This window comes from Pteropus alecto, unplaced genomic scaffold, assembly GCF_000325575.1.
Source record: "Pteropus alecto unplaced genomic scaffold, ASM32557v1 scaffold414, whole genome shotgun sequence".
Lineage (NCBI taxonomy): Eukaryota > Metazoa > Chordata > Mammalia > Chiroptera > Pteropodidae > Pteropus > Pteropus alecto.
In genome coordinates this window covers 886111-909454 of record NW_006435781.1, presented here as the reverse complement: position 1 = coordinate 909454, position 23344 = coordinate 886111, and the positions used below count along the sequence as shown (strand labels likewise).

Here is a 23344-nt window from a genome sequence, read left to right as displayed (position 1 = left end):
TTGCACAGTTTCGTCCTCACTCAAGTAATTGGTATTATTAAATTTGTGCTTAAAGGGAGTGAAATACATTCCAAAAGAAAAAGCTTTTGGCTGGGTGCTATGATTTTCATTGCCATTACTTGTGCCCCTGCTTCAAGGCAAGACATGAGGATGAGAGATAAAAATACCAATGAGAAGAAATCTTATATCTCTGAAGGGACCATCTGCCAAGTTCACAGGACATCTAAATTCTCCTAACAGCCCCAAATCTGTAGAGAATGGGTCTTTATACACCAATGCTCAAGTTTCCATATGAATACAGAAATAAATCTATCTCCACTTCAAAAACATTTCCAGAATCTAAAAATCTCTCCTTACCACCCTAGTTCAAGTCATTGGCATCTCTTCTCCAACTGTTCTCCTTGCTTTTACTCTTGATTCACTACAGTTCTACTCTTGACCAGTGTTATACTTTAAAAATATAAATCAGATTGTGTCACTTATCTCTTTAAAAACCTACAATGGCTCCTATCTCACTCACAGTGAAAGGCAGTCTTTACTACGGTCCACCAGGCCCTCCAAAATCTGGGCCCCCACAGCCCCTTTGATCTCATGCCCTACTACCTTCCCCAACTCATTCTGCTCCAGCCACACTGGATTTCCTGCTGTTCTCTGATCACGTTAAGCATGCTCCCAACATGCGCGCCTTTGCATTGAGTATTTACTATGTCCAGAAAGCAAGGCTGACTCTCTTACCTTCTTCAAATCTTTGTTCCAATGTCCTTTCCACTATATTTAAAATTGCAACCCCACCTCTTGCCATTCCGAATACTCCCGCCACTTTAGTAGTCCTATGTCCCTTTCCCCACTCTGTATTTTCTTTTCAGAAGATGTTTCATTTTTAAATATACAAGATTTACTTATTTATTGTTTGTTGGCTTATATTTTGTGTCCTATTACGATAATAAAAGCTGTATGAGGGGAGAGACCATTGGTTTTGCTTACTATTTTTTAAGCACTTACAGCAATGTCTGGTACATAGTAAGAGCTTAATAAATATTTTTAAATGAATGAGTCCTTACTCTTTAGATTAGGAGTTTACCCTAACAATTCCTTTCAGGTCTCAAGGGCCATGCATAAAAGTTGAACCAAAGACTGAACTACTTTGCCTTAAAATTTCTGTCTTTATAAGCTCACAGAAAGCTCTCCCCAGTGCCACTGAGGTTGAACAATGGCTGCCTGTATTTCTTGATCCTATCTAAACTCCATATTGAGCTCACGTATCCTGTCAACATCTGAGCTTTCTTCATATGTCCATACTTGTTGTCACCCTCTTGGCTACCAAAAATACAAAATGTTTTAACCATCTCAACCAGAGCATTTGCATTATCATTTAGATAAGACAACCGAAGTGATACATATCTGATTTCTTTCCTTTTCTTTTCTTCTTCAACCTTTTCCCCCCTTCCTTTTCTTCCCTCCCTCTTTTCTTCTCTTTCTTCATTCTTTCCTTTTATGAAATTCTTTTTTTTTTTTTTTTAATCTGGCCTGGCCAAAGTTAGAATTAGGACTAGGACATTATCCTAGAATACAGACCTCAGTATTCTACCATGGTCTGCCAAAATTCACCCTTGCTATGCTCAACATAGCCCCCAAGAAACAGCCTCATGACAGAGCAGTATAGTATAGTGGTTGACAGCACAGATCATGAGCTACTTTGTTTGGGTTCAAATCCTTGCTTCACCAATACTAGTTGTGTCGACTTTGTTAAGTTACTTTCTATTTCTTCAGTTTCTTCATCTACAAAAATGGAGATAATAATTTTAGATACTTCATAGAGTTGTGGGAAAGATTAAGTGAATTCATATAGGTACATTTTTGAAGAATGTCTAAACACTGTATAAAAGTTGGTTCTCAATACCTTTAGGTAAAATCTAGTTGTCATCCTTAATCTAAATCATACTCTAATTTTTGCCCTAGAAGTTTACCTTTATCAATGCCACAACCTAATTGAACAAATAAGGTACCCCTTAGTGAGGGAGCAGCACTGTCACTGGGGAATTCCACATCAAGTTGCATGGAGTATTTTCCAGGATTTATGTTGGCAAGTGTTGAATAAACAGTACGAAGCCATTATTTCTTTCAAAATTCTCCTAGGTTGGGTTCTCCTAGAAAGAGTTCCTAAGAGTAGAATGTGCATGGAAGTGATTTCTTTGGCAAAGATGCTAGGAAGCACTGGTAAGGGAGTGGAGAGGTTAAGAAGGAAGCTAGGAAAGAGTATAATATGAGGAAGGTGTACTGTGTACAATAAGGTCTCAATCCTGAGTTCCCAGTCCTTGACAGGCATGTTGCATACACTCTGACCGGAACTTCTGGTCAGAGCATACAACATGCTTCAAATTTACCCCAAATGAAGATGTGAATGAGCACTGGTATTTACCAACTGAGAGCCATCTGGCATTGGTTGAGATTTATTGGGAGATGTGAGGAGGCAGAGCCTTAATCCCCTGCAATTCATGGGCTTTGGGGACTAGAGAGCCCTAAGGCAGAGTCCCAGGAACTTGCAGATAGCAGATGCTAGTCAGAGTGCATGGAATGTACACTGAGGAAGGAGTATGGGTGATGTCCCAAGAGTATCTCATACACCAGTGAACTGAAGCTTTCAGTAAAATCAAGAATATGGAGGCATTATGATAAAACCTTTCTATGGGGCCTCTAATGAATCATTTCTACTTTCATAACAAAAGTTTAAATATTTAAAGCTCTCAGGGGCACAACTTTTGGAAATATGAAACTTCTGCTGCTAAAACTGTCAATGTTTATGCTTTATTATTTTTATTTTTTAAATGTTTTTATTCTGATAAGCACATTTAACATGAGATCTACCCTTTTAAATAAATCTTAACTGTACAACACATTCCTATTACTATAGGCACAATGGTGTCCAGCAGATCTCTAAAACATACTTGCCTTGCATAGCTTAAATTTTATAACATTGAATAGCTACTACCCATTTCCCCCTATCCTCATCCCCTGGAAACAGCCATACTACTCTGTTTAATGTTTATAATTTCATATGAAATACTCTAAAGCAAGATTTGATGATTTAACATAGTAACTACATTTTATCAAATTATATTGACAATTGACTTTTTTCTTAAAAATATTGATCAAAACTTTCAAAAAAATTAATTCTTTCAAAATTATTGTACTATCATTTATGTAATAAATGTTTTTAACTTTTTACATATAGAGAATTACAAATAATTGATTCACAATGTTAGTACTGGCTTTGATACAAGAATAAATGTTACTTAGGTATATGCTTCTCATTTATCACTAGTTGTGCCTTTGCTAGTGTATTAGCTATTTAGTGCAGATTTTCATGTGCAAATGGGTGTTTATCTGCTTAGTCCTTGTCAAAATGATTAGGTAGCCTTCCGATTCAATACATCTATGAAAATCGCATGTGCTATATTGTTATAGTTTGTTCAGAAAACAGTTATTTTAGCTTCCCACATGTTATTAGTGTTGAATTGCACTTGTAAGGAATATGTATACTAATCCACAGTAATATCTATTATACTTCTATAATTTAATTCATGCAACTCTGTCAGGAATAAAATCAACCACAATTTAATTTCAAACCTTCCCAACCAGCAGCAGCTATACAATTTATGTGCTCCTTTTCTATTTTTACTACTGGATAATGACAAAGATGAATGCCTTTAAAAAGAAATACATATTCATTGAAAAGACTGAGATCAAATCTATCCCCCCTTCAAAAAGCCCATGAAGTTAGGAAGCCCTTTGGCCTACTACAGGAGGTTTGTTGGGAGTGAGATGGAACAATGCCCAAAACTACATCTAATGAGGACCCAATAATCCAGTTAAATTAAACCTGCAACACCTTTTTACAAACCATAATAATCAATGCTATCACAACTGATGTCAGCTATAATATTATTAAATATATTTTGAAGAATAAATGATTAGCTATGAGCATAGCCAGGGGTCCATCATACTGAGTGTGCTAGGTTAAAATGTATGAAGACAAAAATATTCAATTGGCAACTTAATGAGTTTTAAGGTCACTGCTCTCCTGACCCATATGTTCGTGAACATGAAAAGAAATGAATATTAGCTCATTAGCAGTGATTTACATGTTGAATGACAATGATGAACTTACAAACATCACTGTCATGAGAAACTAGTTAATGTGAATAATTATAAAAATACTGGCATGTCTCCTTTATCAATTGATTGGATTTCTTTTCCTCACTGTGCTCACCAGCGATTTGACTCTTATTTCAAAGAAAATAAAAAATAGCACCATAGTGAAATTGATGGGGTAGTTCCATAGAGCCATGCATCTCTTATTCTACTTTAGTAATTTTTATAGCTTATTTGATATAATGTAAGACATAAAACTCAAGTCACTCAAGATATTGCAACTTTGATTTCCAAAACAAACAAATGGCTTTATCTATTTGTATACTTATGTAGATAAATGTGTGATACAGAATGAGCTTTCAAGAAATCATTTAGAGTATAAAATATTTTGGCTAATAGGTGCTGAGAGCATACTTATCTTTTGTATATAATTTTATGCTACTTGCATTAGAAAATACCAAGCTCTGGCTATAATATTTTGAGTGCAAAATGTATGATCATGAAAATTATCTTGAGACACACACTATTATATACAATTTTTTGATGCTATGGTCATCTATCTTCAGACACTTTTCTCTAAATTTCAAAGCCTATTTCCTCATCATGTTTTGTCTTAGTTTGAAATTCAGAACTGGTAGTGGGTTATTTGAAAACAACTAGATTTGGTTGGTAGCCTTTATCTGGTAATTTTAAAGAAAATACTTTATTGCTTTCTATTCAATTAGATTTCATATAATGTTGAATTGATACTGACATTTGAAATTGAATATGTATAAGTGGAAAATAAAAAAAAACTAAAACAATATATAATAGATATAATATAAAACTTCATCTAATTTCCTTTTTTATGGGAGAAGAAAGAAAAGTAATGTATCAGTTGGGAATAAATCATACCTCTAATAAAGCTTGTTTTATGGAGAGTCCTACCCTGAATATATGTCAAACCATTATTTGGGGGTATTCCTTTGTTTTAGGAGGTCTCTCAACAGTAAATATTATAAAATACCTTCTCTAAATTATGTCTCTCTTTCTACCCCAGATTTCTAAAGCTAACCATCCTATAAAGTGTTTTAAGAATTTCATGTGTAAGTGAAATTGCCTTCACTTTATACATTTAAGTCAATTGTTGTAATACCACCAATGATCAATGTGATCATCTTGTAAAATCTAAATGAAAGTGTGTTGCTTTTACCTTCAGAGATTCCTCTTGTTTAAAGAGATCTTCAAAATCTTTAGCACAGAGGTCAGGAGCATTAAGAAGTTGTTCCACTTCTGATAGAGCTTGTGAGACATGAGTGATCTCAGTCAGATAAGTAGAAGGCACATAAGAAATTTCCAAAGGCATGTCTTCGGTCATCACCATCACTGATTCTTCATGGACAGTGTGCTGGTATAAATATACAAAAAAATAATTCTTTTAGCTTCCTAATAATGAAAATACCTCTACTGAGTTTATATAGATTCCAGTTTATAGCTGACAGAGGGCTGAAAGTAAATAAAAAAATACATGATAAGTCTAGTAAAAAGGTTATTTATATACACCCTCTTCTTCCAAAAAGCATTAGACACTTTTATAATAAAAGATATATACAAATTAGCACCGTAAATATAAGAATGAAAAACCAAGAATTATAAGGTCACAAGAGGGGTAGTTTTATCCTAAGAAAAGAATAACTTTTACAACTGGTTTTTTAAAATGTAATTTTAACCTTCCTGGAATACTCAGTATGGGGTAGGATGAGGAGGTCTACATCTGTGGTGTTCATACCAAAAGAATCTTTGCTATACTTTTTTCTATTAATCCCGATTGAGGTACAAGAGAGGCAAAGGGTTTGTGGCTGATATGTACCTTACTATTAAGCAACCCTCTCCTCCAAATTCCAGACATCAGGTCCTCTCTTTGATGTTAGATTCTTGCTAAGTTAAGCTGCTAATTAAGTTACTAGATGATCAGTACTGAGGGTGGAATTCACATTTTGGTAGGAACTCCAGAAAGCCCTAGAGTTCTAAGACAGCATCAGTCTCTCCTGCTGTATCTCTGTACTTACCTATCTGGCATTCAAGTGATAGACCTGATGGGCATTTAAAGCTCAGAGTCCTTTTGGACCTGGCCAGTAGTGCCTTCTTCCCTATTCTTTGTAAGACCAAGAAATAGATACTATTTGACACACAAATTCAAAAAGATAGATGATCTTTGCTCCCTTCTGTCTACACTATAAGCAGCAAAACTCTTGTATTTGAAATTAGTTTCCCAGTAACTTTGTTTTGAATTGATCAACTGCCACCTGCCTGTTGATGGGGTCAGCTGAGAGTTTCAGTAGCAGGGTCTCTAGGGGGAGTTGTGACTATAAGCATACTAACAAAGCCATTTATTACTGCACAGACTTGATGACAAGACCATCTTAATTTCTGCAGTAATATAAATGGAGTTTAGGAACCCAGACGGAAGCCACACGAAGATGGGTAAAATTACAAGCTAGTCCATTTATGCTTTCCTTTTAATTTCTCAGGTCCGGGATTCTTGTGCTCAATTCTTATATAATATAAAAGTGAAATAGTTCTAACTCAGATGTCTCACCTACTCATGGCACTGTAAATTCATAGGATTACACAAATTAGCTTAAATTACACAATGATACTTTTTACAAACTTTGATTTAATGTGCATATTTTGACCAAATACATGACACATCTTCCTTTGTGATCAATGTAACAATGATAATCTACATGCACTTCTAATTTTCCACTTAAAATAATATTAGAATTTTGGGCTACAGTTTAATAATCATAGATTTAACCATAGATTTTTAAATAAAAATTCTCGATCTCTTCATCTCAAACCAATCATTTCATCAATTTAAAAATAAAGAAATAAATTTGCAGGCTATTTGAATTTGCAATTTCTACTGACACATTAGGTTTCACACTAACCAATAGACTTAACAACACAAGTCAAGCAAATTTACTGCGACTTTCACATTTTTCTTTAGACTGGTGAATATTGTTCTTAGTTAAAATTTCCAAGTTAATAAATTTGTCTTATTTGCATCAGTTGCTTCAATTTCAGAAGGAAAAATAGGTCTACAATTATCTGAAACAAGATTATTTCCTATATTATTTTTATAGCATAATTATCTTTCTTTTTAATTACATATATTTTATACCTGTATGTTTTTAAAGAATAGTGTTTTTTGTTATTAGGGACAGAATTGAGTAGAAGAAAAATAGTAGTTTCTCTTTCTCATATGTGTGTGTGTGTGTGTGTGTGTGTGTGTATGTATGTATTTTTGTTTAACAAAAAGGATTGTTTTAAAGTGGGACATATTTTCAAAATATTTAGAAAATATATGAGTTTCATTTAAAAAAAAATCAGTGAGTTCCAAAAGGTTTTGATATCTGTTATCATCCTCTTAAAAGGAAAATGATTCTAAGTTCTTTATATCTTCTTTCTGTTTCCTTTTAACATGTAGTTTTCTAGCTCTTCATTACCTACATTTGGGATGCTCTCAGCTGTCTTGAATTCATATCAGTGCCACAGAGATATAATAATTATGGATTGTAGATGGCAAGGAACTTAACTGAACAGTTAAATACAATAAAGAGGTATTAAAAATAAACTCATATTGGACTATTGCCTTGGACTTAATTTCCTGAAGTACAAATTAAAACCCAAATTTCCAATTCTTTGATGTTTGTGGCTAATGATATTTCATTTTGCATTGAGGAACTTTATATAAAAGTGAGATTTTTAAAAAATAAGTAACTCTGGAGTGCTGTGTCTGAGAAGTAAGATTTGGCATCAGCCACAAGACTAAACCAGGGCTGTAAGATCTAGAGCACATGGTCCTCTGGCTTCTCATTTGTTGAGTTTTACACTACTTGATTATATATGTCATTAATTGGTTCTTTTATTGCATATTGATTCATGTACTTCTTTTCCTCATATTCAAGGAATATGCATGTCAATAGAAAAAATATTTTTCCTATATTTTCAAGGAAATCTCTTTTAGGGTAATGTTATGTGACATTTATTTTTAATTAAATTTATTGGGGTGACACTGGTTAATAACATTATATAGGTTTCGAGTGTACAATTCTATAATACGTCATCTGTATATCGCATTGTGTTTGCCACTTCATGTGAAATCTCCTTCTGTCACCATATATTTGACCTTCCTTATCTTTACCTACCTCCTCCCCTTTCCCTCTGGTAACCACTAAACTGTTGTCTGTGTCTATGAGTTTTTATTTGTCTTGTTCATTTTTTGCTTTCAGTTTTATATCCTGCATGATTGATAAAAGAGATGAAGAATGAAATAGCGAGCTTAGGAAATAGACCTGATCAGATGGAGGACAGAATTAGTGATGTTGAAGGCAGAAATCTTGACATGATGCAGATGGAAAAAGAGAAAGATTAGAGTGGTATCTATTCAAATCTAGAACTTTTCAAATAATTAAAATTTTGTATCTGGTTCTAAAAACCATTTTTGCTTTTCATTTTCTTAAAGATAAAGTCTTTACTAACCTGATGGTAATATCTTTCAAAGAATCATTAGCCAGTGTATTGCTGGTAAGGTATATCTATTTATATGCACATTGTGATTATTTTCAGGACTATGATAGCTAAGTCTTAGAGCAATGGGTGTCAATTCAAGGAAATACATAGTCTAATTATGCCATATTCTATTCACTTCATGCTCAGACATGGCATGATGAGATTCCCCAACCCATTTAGAAATATTAATACTTACTGGTTAATGAAAGCAAACAAAGAGATAGAAAGGTATATTCTATCACTTTAGAGAATATCTTGAGAAAAATTGCAATATTTGCTGTCCTAAACTATTAATAAATGAATTATCTTCTATTTTTTCTTTTGCACAATAAGTTAAATTAGAATGCCTATAATTCCTAAATGACTTCTGGTTACCATTACCTGTGGGTATGGACTCAGCTGTATTTTCTAAGTTAAAAGGTTAATATCACACATACTATACATTTAATAAAGACTTATCTATTGGAAGATTTAGCTCCTCCTATCATTATGATATTTAGTATCCAGTCATCATAGATAGGAAAAATTAAGTGGTACATATCAGCTGAATAGAAAAACCTAAGGAATAATCCTATGAATCTTTATGAAAAATAGAAATATTTCAAAATAACTTTTTGACATCATTGGGAAACTGTCATTTTCTAGAAAACTCAGTTTCATAAATTTTGAATATTCTCATTTATTATAAAGTTTTAATAGATTTTTATATACAGATATATACAAATAAATTTTTATATTGAGAAATATATCATAATTTTCATATATAATATACTGCTAAAATTTAATTAAGAGAGTCAGACAATTGGAGATTTCATTTACTATCCACTTCTAAAAATATATCATTCCTTTTGGCACAGTCATGCAGGTCTATAATAAATAAACTATATCCATTGAATGACTTGTAGTTTGGCTTAATAAAAATTTCAGACAGCTATTTAAAAATCAGTGTAATTGGAATTATCATGTTCATTTTCTCTTCTTTATGTAAAATCCATGCACTCATATTCAGATTTTGACTTTTCATTTGAATTTCATTAACTCTGCCTTGAATAATTATATCCTTCTGAATTCTGATGTGTACAAATGCCGTCTAACCTTTTGAAAATCAACTTGCTTTTGTTAATGTTCTTTACCACCTTATATCATTATAGATTTTCATGCATCATTAGCAAGGAAGTGTTCTAGCCATACTAATTTATTTTATTTCTCTGTTCATATTCCCTTCTAATGACATATACCCAAAAGAATACACTATCCTCATTTTCTGGGAATGAAAATCAAGAGATGTGAAAGAAAGCCTCAAAGTACCTATTTATATTAAGAAATAAAAGACTCAATTGATGCTTAAAAAGGATTATTATAAGACAAAACTACTATTTGTAATACTTAAAGTTAAGATAAAAACAATTTTGAGATTTTGAACTATGTAAATAGATATAGGTATCAGTCATAAATTATTTCCAAAATAATTTTTTTTGGGGGGGAAACTTTAGTTATCACATTCTTTTTATTACTTAAAATTTGTTTCTTGAAGGGCTACATAACCACATGAAATGAAGGCAATCCTGTTTTGAAATAAATGGTGCATTATATCTAAGTTTTTAAAACAAAATGTCTTTCTCCATGATTGAAAGGACTTCTCTCTCTTCAATATAAAAGTTTCAGATGGGTTGTGATTACTGGCACATTTATGAGTTATGAGAAGAAAGAAACTGAAGAAGGAAAATATGCTATATGCCATATTATTATGATGTATTCCTTAAAACTACCTCTATATCTAGTATAAATATGGTATATAAAAGATATGTCAATGCCTTCAAAGTCTAACTGACAAAAGCAGACTGGTTTCCAGACAAAAAAGTAACATAGTGATGGAGCCTTTTTTTTTTCTTATTTTACTCTAGTTAGTAATAGAAAAGATGTGCCAAACCTTCAAAATAAAACAATTATTTGTTAATGATTTAAAGTAAGCCACGCTATGAAAATCTGTTAATTTATATCAGATTATCTTTCTTTGAAAGGACATTCTTAAATATTATTTAAAAATAATAATACAATGGCATGTAAATCCTAAATAGTATTATAGGCTTTGTATAGCTTCTGATGGGTCATAAGTGACATGGAAAAGGGTAAGGCTTAAGTTATCTTACTCATGTATATCTCTCTCCTAGTCATACAAGTCTTCAGAGAGAGACATTTAAGTTTCCTTCTAGGGACCATTGCAGTAAGGCCAGTTTAGGCTATTTTTATTTATTTCTTGATCACTTCTAGTAATTATAAGCCTAAAAAGGCAAATCAAATAAGAACATTTGGCAAAAAAAAAAAAAAAAAAATACTGCATTAATCCATAGAGAGAATAAAAGACCCAAATAACAAAGCATATAAAAAGAATATGACACACGTGAGATAGATATGGGTTACTCTTTCCTGTTCACTGTTTTGCAATACTAGCAGTCTGACAGTACGTGGCCTTGAATGCTTTTAATTAAGTCACTGGTCAGAAAGACCTTGAATAATAAGCCCGATAAGTCTGAATGGATTGGTTATGATCTTACATAGAGAAAATAGCAATGTGACAGTGTTTGCTCTTAGGTTTCCCTACCCCGTATAACCTCATCCAGAAAACTACCTCAGTCAAGCTATGAAACAAACAAGGGAAGGACACATCCTGGAATGATCATTAAGTAATTGATTAACAAATTGTATTGAGCTTATAATTTACCTCTTTTGTTTTTTAAAAAAGATGAAAACACATGAAATACACAAAATAATCATGGTAAAATACTGCAGAAAATCATCCTTTATAGTTATATTAGTTATTTTCTAAAATTTGAATAAAGTTTTGGAGCAGGGCAGGCTGTCAGTGAGAGATATGTTGGTGAAGCTGGATTTGATAGTTTTTAAGTACATCTTACTTCTATGAGGCCAGGCATAAATAGTGTCCTGTATAAAGAGTTTGGCTGGACCTGCTTATTGATCTGTCTCCTGTTAATTCTTCTCTTCCACACAATCAAATTTACCTAATTCCTCAAGGCCACACTAAAGTACCATCTAATTAAACTGATAAACTGAATCTCAATAATGTGTTAATGGCTTATAGTGGTTTAAAGTATTATCCTTCATATGATAACGTCTGCATTTTAATAAGGATTTTCAATGAATTAACATAAATTAGTATCTTGGTAGAATTATAGTCACTAAGTATGGCCTATTGAAGAAATGAAAGGGCTTTGGTTCCCATCAAGGTAAGCACCAACACAGATGTACCAACATATATAGCCTACCTTCTAAGAAGTCATTAGTCAAATAACATGATAATTTAATAAATAAGGTTATATACCCTAGGTGCCTTACAATGTAAAATAAATGCAGCAAAGACTATACATAGTATCTGGCATATAGCAGTATATCAAAAATATTTGTTGAATAAATGAATGAAGAAACTATCAGCTTAAAAGGATAGTTTTTAAAAATAGATATTTAGCTAGAATTACTCGGGTCTACAGCAGTAATATAATTTCCATTTTGGGACTCCCAGAACCCAAACAGAAATATTTTCTTCATTTCTGATATAATCTTCATTGGTATATATTTAAAAGGTATTTGTGATTTAACTATGTGACATTTCTCCAATTTAATGAACATTAGCTAAATGCTATTACACATACATATCTTGAGTCTTCAGTTGCCTCTCAGATATTAATGTAACTCATTATATGTGAAGAAAAATGAGATAATTATTGGCATATTTTTATACAGATAATCTTAGGAGATATTAATTTTAGTCCTTTCATGGAGGTCCACAATGCCTATTAGCAAATTGAAATGTCTGGGAAGATTTGCAGTCAAGAAATCTTTTTAATCCTTGCTAACTCTTCCTAAACTCATCATATAAAACTTTTACTTTATATAACCAGTTTATGTATTTTTGATAGCAAGCTATCTCAATATATCAGTTTGGGAATATAGAAGGATTTTAAAAATATGTTTACATGTTAAAATGAACACACATATATGTATATACATATATTTAATTTAATAAGAAAATTAGCACAGAAAAGTCTCAGAAAATCTGGCCATCATTTATGTAGATAATTTAATGAGGCAACTAAGTATTTATGTCTAAATATGCATGTTCCATAATTCTGCTTTTGAATGAGATTTTTTTTTTTTATTAGAAATGTGATAGTGCAGATGCCTGTAACTGCATTGTCCAATATGGTAGTCCTTAGCCACATGTGACTATTTAAATTTAAATCTAAAGTATTTAAAAGAAAATAAAACTAAAATTTTAGTTGCTGATAAGATTAAAATATAGCACAGTGTTCAATTTTTAATAATAAGGTCAATGAAAAAGTTAAGATCTTCATTTTCAGATGAAAAATATCAACACTAGCACTATATCAGACAATTGTAGAATATCTAGATTGATAGTTTTCATCACAAAGGTGATTTAAACTGCCTACTAAATCCAGTTTAAAATGTCAAAAGCTTAAGATTCAATCTATTTTTCATGCTACATCTGATTTCCTTAAACTGCTAATATATGTTGTTTTCAGATACACATAACCTCAATATCTAAGTACACTCAACTCTGACGAAGCTAACTAATAAAAGCACCTATTGTGAACTATATAGTATGCATGATTATCTGTAAAAAGTTTAATTTATGTATATATGTATATGAGTATGTGTGCATGTGTGTGTACATACAAACGAAATGGAAATGTTGAGATGATGAGACTACTACCTCATATATAAAAGGTTTTTCTTCCTTATAGCTAAGTAGACACAACATCCAAAATAGCCATGCCTAACTACTAGAATCTAGAAGAATATGTGCATCAGGGACTCAAATTATAGAAAAAGAGGTACAAGTGGAGAAAGATCATGAACTGGTGGTTTTTAAAAGATAGGTGAATCTGTGGCACAATCTAGGATAGAAACTGTGGATATAATGATTACCAGGTGTGTATGTGGAGTGATTTGTGGGAGACAATTGATTTAAGGTCTATTTGACCCAGGAACCTCCTGGTTTGCTTCATGCAGGCTTTACTAGACAGTGGATGTACCAATGCCTAAGTGCAGTCTTAATCCCCATCTTTTGTTCATGAAATCAAGATACTACACCATACATACTTATTCTGGGAGGTTCTGAGTTGGTAACCTATTTTCACCAGAAAAAAATACTCTCGTTATCTTTGTTGTTTCTCAATCAACATTATATAGTGGAATTCCCAAACCTGATTTACATTTATGCTATGAAATTTTGCAACCTTTAATTTAAGCATGACAAAAAGAACACAGACCATTTCAAAAGACACACAGGATTAAAAACGGGAAACAAAGCTGAGAGTCCATATAAGTAATAACAGAAGAGAGTTTAATAAAGATGAAATGAGAAGCATTAAAAAGATAACACTAGAGCACAAAAAACCTGATATCTGAGGATATAATGAAAAGCTACATCAAGACCAGTAGAAGAAGGAGACACCAGGCAGGCTGGTCCCACTCCCACATGTGACAGTGGAGCACCGGGAGGAAGAGCGCAGCTGCAGAGGTCCACTTGAAGGAACAAGGGATTCTAGCTCACACAGGGGTTCCACAGCCCAAGGTTCCAATCCTGGGAAAAAGAGTTCCCACAAAATCTGACTGTAAAAATCAGTGGGGATTCTGGTGCTCCAGGTGAGATGAAAGGAACCTAAAAACCCAGGCATTCCCCTTAAAGGCCCACACACAGACTTGCTCGCTTGCAGACACTCACTCTGGACTCTGGAGGAGGGTAAGCAGCTCAAGAGGCGCAAGAGACGTACAGGGAGGGACTGAGTTGCGTGGTGCCAGGGAAAAGGCTGGAGGAACAGCCACCATCGGTCTGTTGTCAGGGTGCCATCTTCCTTATTGAACTCTCCCTCCACATGGCCAATTCTGAAGCTGTACTGGCCAAGTGAGATAGGCTGGCTCCACTCCATGTCTCACTGAGATCCCACCCAACCCAACCCACAAATTAACCACCGTGGGCCTGTTGCCAAGCAGCCAGCCCCACTCTGTGCTTTCCCTGGGCCAAGAATTCAATAGCAAACAGTATCCCTTAGCTCAAAAAGACCGTGAATCCATGGAGAGACTTTCAGTGACAGGAAACAAACCCCACCCTGAGCTACAGTATTTCATAAACAGATCTCAGGTATTGGTGGGCCCAAGGTAGCCAGCAGCTGGCTTAGCTGCAATCTGAGACATTAATAGGAAGCTGAAGATTCAGCACTGGCACAAAATCTGAATCTGTATTGGCCAGAAAAATCTGCTCGCTTTAGCCTGGTGACTCCCTGGGTCCTCACGTTACACAAATCACAAACCACCCAAAGGCTCTTCCAGCTGTGGAGTCTTAAGAGTGGCTGGCAGGCAGCCTCAGGCCTTAATATGCACTGGTCCTTTTACTAAACCACCCCAGGCTCGGAACTGGGGGTAACTGGACCTCAGCTTGTAGTGTGGTCTCTCCCACTTGCCTCCAGATCCAGCACAGACAGTGACCATTTATGGATTTCTTTGTAACGCCTACCAGGTAGCCCCGAACAATCAAAGGCAGTGGCTGAACTTAACCTACATGGAAGCCCCCACCAAGGAGCCCCAGAACCAACACACCCAGAACACCACCTGAATAGTCCCATTAGCGGCACACCCAAAAAGTGGCCTCAACAGGTACATCAGCCTGTTGGGGCAAATTCCGCTCCCTAGGGTCATGCCCCACATGGCAGTTCATACCCTATAGGTGTGACCAGTCCCCACAGCCAGTCAGCTCAAGAGTCAATGCCATCCACTGATGTGCTAATAGCAATCAAGGCTTAGCTACAACAGGAGAACACACACGACCCACATGAGGAACATACCCAGAGCCCCTGGAACAGGGTGATCAGGTGATCAGTAGGACTGCACTACTAGGCCACATAGGACACCTACTATGTAAGGCCACCTGGCCAAGGCTGAGAAATATAACAAATCTTCCTAATACATAGAAACAAACAGAGATGCAACTAAAATGAGAAAAGAAACTCGACATAAATGAAACAAAGGAGAGAATTCCAGAAAAAAACATGAAATGGAGGGAAGCAACCTATCAGAGACAGAGTTCAAAACTCTGGTTATAAGGATGTTTAATCAACTTAGGGAGAGAATAGATGATTTCAGTGAGGACTTCAACATAGAGATAGTAAGCATAAAAATGGACATAGAAATCATAAAAAAGGAACCAGTCAGAAATTAAGAATACAATAACTGAAATAAAGAATACATTAGAAGGAATCAACAGTAGATTACATGAAGCAGAGGACTGAATCAGCGAGTTGAAAGACAAGGTGGCAGAAAAGACCTGATTAGAACAGCGAAAAATAAAATAAAATAAAAATGAGACAGGCTCAACAGACCTCTGGGACAATATCAAACACACCAACATTGGCATCCTAGGGGTACCAGAAGGAGAAGAGAGAGAGCGAGGGAATGAGAACTGATTTGAAGAAATGATGACAAAAAACTTCCCTAACCTGGCAAAGAAAATAGAAATATAAGTCCAGGAAATGCAAAGAGTTCCAAACTCTTATACATTCATAGTAGATGACTTTAATATCCCATTGATACCAATGGGCAGATTTTCCAGAAAGATGAACCCAAAGAGGCCCACACCAAGACACATCATAATTAAAATGACAAGGGTTAAAGACAAAGAAAGGATCTTAAAAGCAGCAAGAGAAAGGCAGCTACTTCCAAGGGAGCTCCCATAAGAATGTCAGCTGATTTTTCAATAGAAAATTTGCAGAGCAGAAGGGATTGGCATGAAATATTTGAAGTGATAAAAAACCAAAAATCTACAGCCAAGACTACTGTACTTAGCAAGGCTATCAATTAAAATACAAAGTGAGGTAAAGAGTTTCCCAAACAGGAAAAAGCTAAAGAAATTCATCACCAACAAGCCAGTATTACAAGAAATGTTAAGAGGACTTCTGCTAAAAGAAAGGGGAAAATAACCACATAAATATGAATAATAATAAAATGGCAATAACTGTGTATCTATCAATAATCACTTCAAATAGAAATAGATTAAATGCTCCATGGGGTAGCTGAATGGATTCATATGCTGCTTACAAGAGACCCACTTCAGATCAAATGACACATATAAACTGAAAGTAAAGGGATGGAAAAAAACATTTTATGCAAACAGAATGAAAAAGAAGCTAGGGTAGCAATCCTTACATCAGACAAAATAGACTTTAAGACAAAAGCTATAGTAAGAGAAAAGACAAGCATTACATAATGATAAAGGGATCAATACAACTAGAATACATAACTCTAGTAAACATATGCACACCCAACATAGGAGCACCTACATATATAAAGCAATTATTGACCAACATAAAGGGAGAGATCAACAATTATACATTCATAGTAGACAACTTTAATATACCATTGATACCAATGGGCAGATTTTCCAGAAAGAAAATCAACAAGGAAACAGCAGCCTTAAATGACATACTAGACCAGATGGATTTAATTGATATTTTGAGCATTTCATCACAAAGCACCAGAATATTCATTCTTCTCGAGTGTACATGGAACATTTTCTAGGATAGATCACATGTCAGGCTACAAATAAAGGTCTTAATAAATTTAAGAAGATTGAAATCATATCAGATGTCTTCTCTGACCACAAAGGTATAAAAATAGAAATCAACTACAAGAAAAAAAAAACTGAAAAAGATACAAACACATGGAGGCAAAATAACATGCTACTAAACAATGAATGGGTTAACAATGACATCAAGGAAGAAATCAAAAGATACCTAGAGACAAATGAAAATGAAAACACAACTCGAAATCTATGAGCACAGCAAAAGCAGTCCTAAGAGGGAAATTCATAGCAATGCAGACTTACCTCAAGAAACACGAATAATTTCAAATAAACAATTTAACCTTACACTTAAAAGAACTAGAAAAAAAATAGCAAACACTTCTTAAAGTGAGTAAAGGAAATAATAAAGATCAGAGCAGAAAAAAATGAAATAGAGTCTAGAAAAATAATTCAAAAGATCAATGAAACCAAGAGCTGATTTTTTGAAAGGATAAAAAATTTAGTAAATCTTTAACCAAACTCATCAACGAAAAGAGAGAGAAAACCCAAGTAAATAAAATCAGAAATGAAAGAGGAGAAGTACAGACTCTACGGAAATACAAAAGATTATAAGAAAACACCACAAGCAATTACGTGCCAACGAATTGGACAATCAGTAATCGAATCAGTAATTTAAAAACTTCCAAAAAACAAAAGTCCTGGATGTGATGGTTTCATAGATGAATTGTACCTAACATTCAAAGAAGAATTAACACCTATTTTTCTCACATTATTCCAAAAAATTCAAGTATAGAGAAGATTCCCCTTTTTTATGAGGCCGACATTCCCGATTCCAAAACCAGACAAAGATATTACCAAAAAAAAAAAAAACCCAAAAAAACAAAAAAAACTAGGCCTATATTCTTGATGAACATTGAACATGGACACTGATTAAAAAATCCTCGACAAAATATTAGCCAGTTGAATGCAGCAATACATTATAAAGATCGTACACCATGATCAAGTTGGATTTATTCCTTTGGTTTAATATCAGCAAATCAATTAAAGTGATATACCACATTAACAAATTGAAAGATACAAATTATATGATCATATCAATACATGCAGAAAAAGCATTCTACAAAATTCAGCATTAATTTATGATTAAAACTTAGCAAAGTGGGAACAGAGGGAACAGACCTCAACATTATAAGACCATATATGACAAACCTACGGCCAACATCACACTCAATGGGGAAAAGCTACAAATGTTTTCCTTAAGATCAGGGACAAGACAAAGATGCCCACTTCTACAATTTCTATACAACATAGTATTGGTAGTACTAACTATAGTAATCAGACAAGAAAAAAAATAAAAGCATCCTAATTAGAAAGCAAGAAGTAAATTTGTCATTGTTTACAGATGACATGATACTATATATAGAGAACCATAAAGAGTCCACCAAAAAACTGTTAGAACTGATCAATGAATTCAGTAACATAGCAGGATATAAAATTAACATTCGGAAGTTGGTTGCATTTCTATACACCGATGATGAACTATCAGAAAGGGAAATTAAAAAGCAATCCCATTTAGAATGGCATCGAAAACAACAAAATACCTAGAAATCAAGTTAACCGAGGAGGTAAAAGACCCGTTCTTGAAAAATAAGTTATTGAAAAATGAAATTGAAGAAGATACAAATAAATGGAAGCGTATACTGTGCTCATGGGTAGCAAGAATCAACATCATTAAAATGATCATACTACCCAAAGCAATTTATAGATTCAGTGCAATCCCTATTAAAATACCAATGGCATTTTTCAGAGCACCAGAACAAGTAATCGAAAAATTTATATGGAACTATAAAAGAATCCAAATAGCCGTGGCAATCTTGAGAAAGAAGAACAAAGTAGTCGATATCATACTATCTGATATCAAACTATACTACAAGGCTATAGTAATTAAAACATCATGCTACTTGTGTAAAAACAGACATGTGGATCAATAGAACAAGATAGAGAGCCCAGAAATAAATCCATGCTTATATGGCCTTTCAATCTATGGCAAAGGAGATAGACTATACAATGGGATAAACACAGTCTCTTCAACAAATGGTGCTGGGAAAACTGAACAGATACATGCAAATAAATGAAACTGGACCACTTTCTTACATTATATAGAAGAATAAACTCAAATGAATTAAAGACTTAAAAATAAAACCCAAAACCATAAAATTTCTAGAAGAAATCATAGGCAGTAAACTCTCATATAGTTATTAGTAATTTTTTCTGATGTATCTCCTCAGGTAGGGGAACTAAAATAAAAAATAAATAAATAAATAAACAAATGGGACTATATCAAAATGAAAAGTTTTTGCACAGCAAAGGAAACCATCAACAAAACGAAAACAAATCCTACTGAATGGGAGAAAATATTTGCTTATGATACATCTGACAAGGGATCAATATCCAAAATTTATAAAGAACCCATACAGCTCAACAACAACAAAACAAACAATCCAATTAAAAAATAGGCAGATGATCTGAATAGGTATTTCTCCAAAGAGGAAATGCAGATGGTCAATAGGCATATGAAAAGATGCTCGAGGTCACTATTCATCAGAGAAATGCAAATTAAAACCACAATGAGATTTCACCTGACCTCTGTCAGAATGGCTATCATCAATAAATCAAAGAACAACAAGTGTTGGCCAGGATGTGGAGAAAAGAGAACTCTCATACACTGTTGGTGGGATTACATATTAATAGAGCCCCTATAGAATACAGTCTGGAGGTTCCTCAAAAAATTAAAAATATAACTACCTTTTGACCCAGCAATTGTACTTCTGGGAATTTATCCAAAGAAAACCAAAACACTAATTTGTAAACATCTGTGGACCCCTATGTTCACAACAGTGTTATTCACAATAGTCAAGATATGGAAGGAACTAAAGTGCACATCAGTAGACGACTGGATAAAGAAGTCATGGTACAGATAAACAATGGAATATTACTTAGCCATAGAAAATGAAGTCCTACCATTTGCAACAACATGGATGTGCCTAGAGGGTATTATTCTGAGTGAAATAAATCAGAGAAAGATAAATACTGTATGATTTCACTTATATACAGAATCTAAGAAACAAAAGAAATGAACAAACTAAATGAAAACACGCTTACAGGTACAGAGAACAAAGTGGTGATTGCCAGAGGGGAGGGGGCTTAAGGGCTGGGTTAAAAAGTTGAAGGGATGAAGAAGTACAAATTAGTAGTTACAAAACAGTCACTGGGATGTATGGTACAGCATAGGGAATATAGTCAATAGTATTGTAATGGCTATGTGCATTGCCGTAATTGAGGGTATCACTTCATAAATTATATAAATGTCTAACCATTATACTGTATACCGAAATTAATATAAAATGAAAAAAATAATAAAGACCTAGATACTTAAAAAAGAAGTTTCAAGAATACTATTATTATCCAAAGAATCCATCACTACGAGCACAAAAGGTCACTTTGAAAATACAACTATTAAAAAAGTATGCATCCTATGTACTTTTTATGAGAGAATTTCTCAAGTATTCCAACTAAATGAAAGATAAAGTATGATAAAGATTTCTAGACAGGGAAATAAAGAGTAAAAAGAAACTGATGAACAATATACTCTGTCAGGTTTTCATTAAATTTAATGGAACAATGATAATTTAAGTGTAATCTGAGTGATAATATGACTAACTGAACTAGATAAGTTAACACTGTAAGGGAAAACTATAAATTTGAAACTAAAATTATAAATCATTGGTCTTTAAAGGATTTTATCTCATCTTGGAAAGAATGAAGAATTGCTGGGTAAATCACATTGGAAGAGAGAACAATGTTCTTATTTAATTTTGGTGTAAAACTACAGAAATACAGAGTTAAAATTGTTAAAAATTAAAAAATAAGCACTAGTAAATGGAAAAGCAGAGTGTAACTTCTAAATTACTTACAGTAAGGTGAGGGATGTAGTAGAGTGTGCAAAAAAAATAATGAATTGCAAAATGATGGACAAGGGACAGGAGGAAATAAAATAATAAAATTTGATGGAAGGAGTTACCATAACAATAGTAATGGTAAAATTTCCCCATTCAAAGATGAAATATTGTCAGAATGGATTAAAATACACAATCCATCTTTAATCTGCTTATGAGAAAAGAAACATCAAAAAACAAGGTCATAATTGTGTATAATGTAATGATAGGTAATGCTACACCAGGAAAATAATATGTAAAAAATTAGAATCAAAATAATATCAAATGAAGTATAATTCCAGGCCAAATGGGTCCAAGAGAAGTATTGCAATGATAAAGAGAGAATCATCATTTTTTAACCAAAAAAATAAAGTCATTAATGGTTATGCTCCAAACATTTGGCTGCATTCGACGTAGGGCAAAAATTACTAGAAATAAAAGGAGAATGTAATAAAAATCACAGCTGTAATTGGTAGCTTCCATATGCCTCTTCCAGAATTTGTTGTAAGGCCAAAAACAAAACAAAAAAACACAAAAACAAAAAACAAAAAACAAAAAGCAAACACAGAATTTTTTTTAAACCAACAAGTTAAATTTAATCCATATTTTGTATAAAATGAAAATTCACATTCTTCTTTTATATTATAGGGACATTTAAAAAGATCAATTAACCAATGTTACCCCAAGAAATTTAATAAAAAGATTACATAATCACAAAGAAAACTTCCTAAAAATATAAAAATAGAGATTTTACAGGTTATCTTTTCTTATCATGATCTAATAATCCAGAAATGCAGAAAAATGATGGAAATTTTGACTCCTAAGTCTTTTAAAAAGGATACATCAGATATGTATGCACTTCTTGGAAAAATGTCCCTGATGGACTGTTTCTTTAATATTCATATAGAGAATGAGGGAAAATCTTTAAAAAGAGGGAAGTACCTCTATATTTATATAATATTTATAGTTAAGAAGCATAGAATATAGTATAAAAAGGTAATACTAAATTATAAGTATTTATTATTTCAGGAGTGGAATTAGCAGTGGGAAAAAATGGAGAACACTAATGTTTTCCTAATATATTTTTGTATTGATTGTACTGCTAAAATAATATTTAAAATAATTACACAGAGCCCTGAACTAGCATTAAATAGAAGCAAAAAGATAAAGTTTGCAGTGGTAAATAAAATCTTTATATAACCTATTTATGAGTAGTCATGGCTTCTCCCAATTGGCTTTACCATAACAGACTGTTTTCACTTCAAAGCTGTAAGGAAGCATATATTATTCATTGACTCTGAACTTATGGAAGCATAGACCAAGATGAAATGCTTAAGAAAGCAGAATGAATATATTTTGAAAGAATTCGACATTATAATCTAAAACAACATGATGGCCTTTACTACACACCTAATTGACTGAAGAGTCATGTAAAATTGTGCTCTTATACAAGAGCACTCAATGTTAGATATATATTGACGAATCTTAAGAGTTCAATTTATAAAAATCTAATTAAAATAAAAAGAACTAATGAGAAAAATGCTTGAGACAAAGCAGATATTTAGCTAAGGTATGAATGAATCAATAAAATGGCAGATTTTTTTTTTTCCAATTTCGAAATGATTAATTCTTCTAATGCATTCTAAATTGTTTCAGTTGAGCTGAAAAGTTTTCCTATTTCTTTTCCTGACAAATGAGGCTATCTTTATTTAAATGCTCTTAATTTGAAGAGACACTAATAACCTCGAGGTAAAATAATAATACTATTTACAAAATTGTATAATCTAATTACGAATAACATGATTTTGATTACCCTAAATACTATTTCCTTTTATATATTTACAGCTATTTTATATGCCTGTAATAAAAAGTCAGAAAATACAAAACAGAACTTTCGGAACTAGTGAAAGATAGATAGTAGACTATTAAAACTGACATCTAGATGAGCAAGTTTAGCAGGCATTTTTCAAAGGCAAAGTGTATATTTTACAAAGTAAACTTATATATGCAAATATTTATAATTATATAA

At 33.2% G+C, this 23344-nt stretch overlaps 1 protein-coding gene across 1 annotated transcript in view; it reads right to left on the bottom strand.

Annotated features, from left to right (window-relative positions):
- DMD (dystrophin) overlaps window positions 1-23344 on the bottom strand; it is a 1580480-nt gene that overhangs the window by 1106783 nt on the left and 450353 nt on the right. Inside the window, exon 40 of the mRNA XM_006911463.3 lies at window positions 5345-5539. Within this exon, the coding sequence (XP_006911525.1) occupies window positions 5345-5539 (195 nt within the window). The remainder of the gene's footprint in view (window positions 1-5344; window positions 5540-23344) is intronic.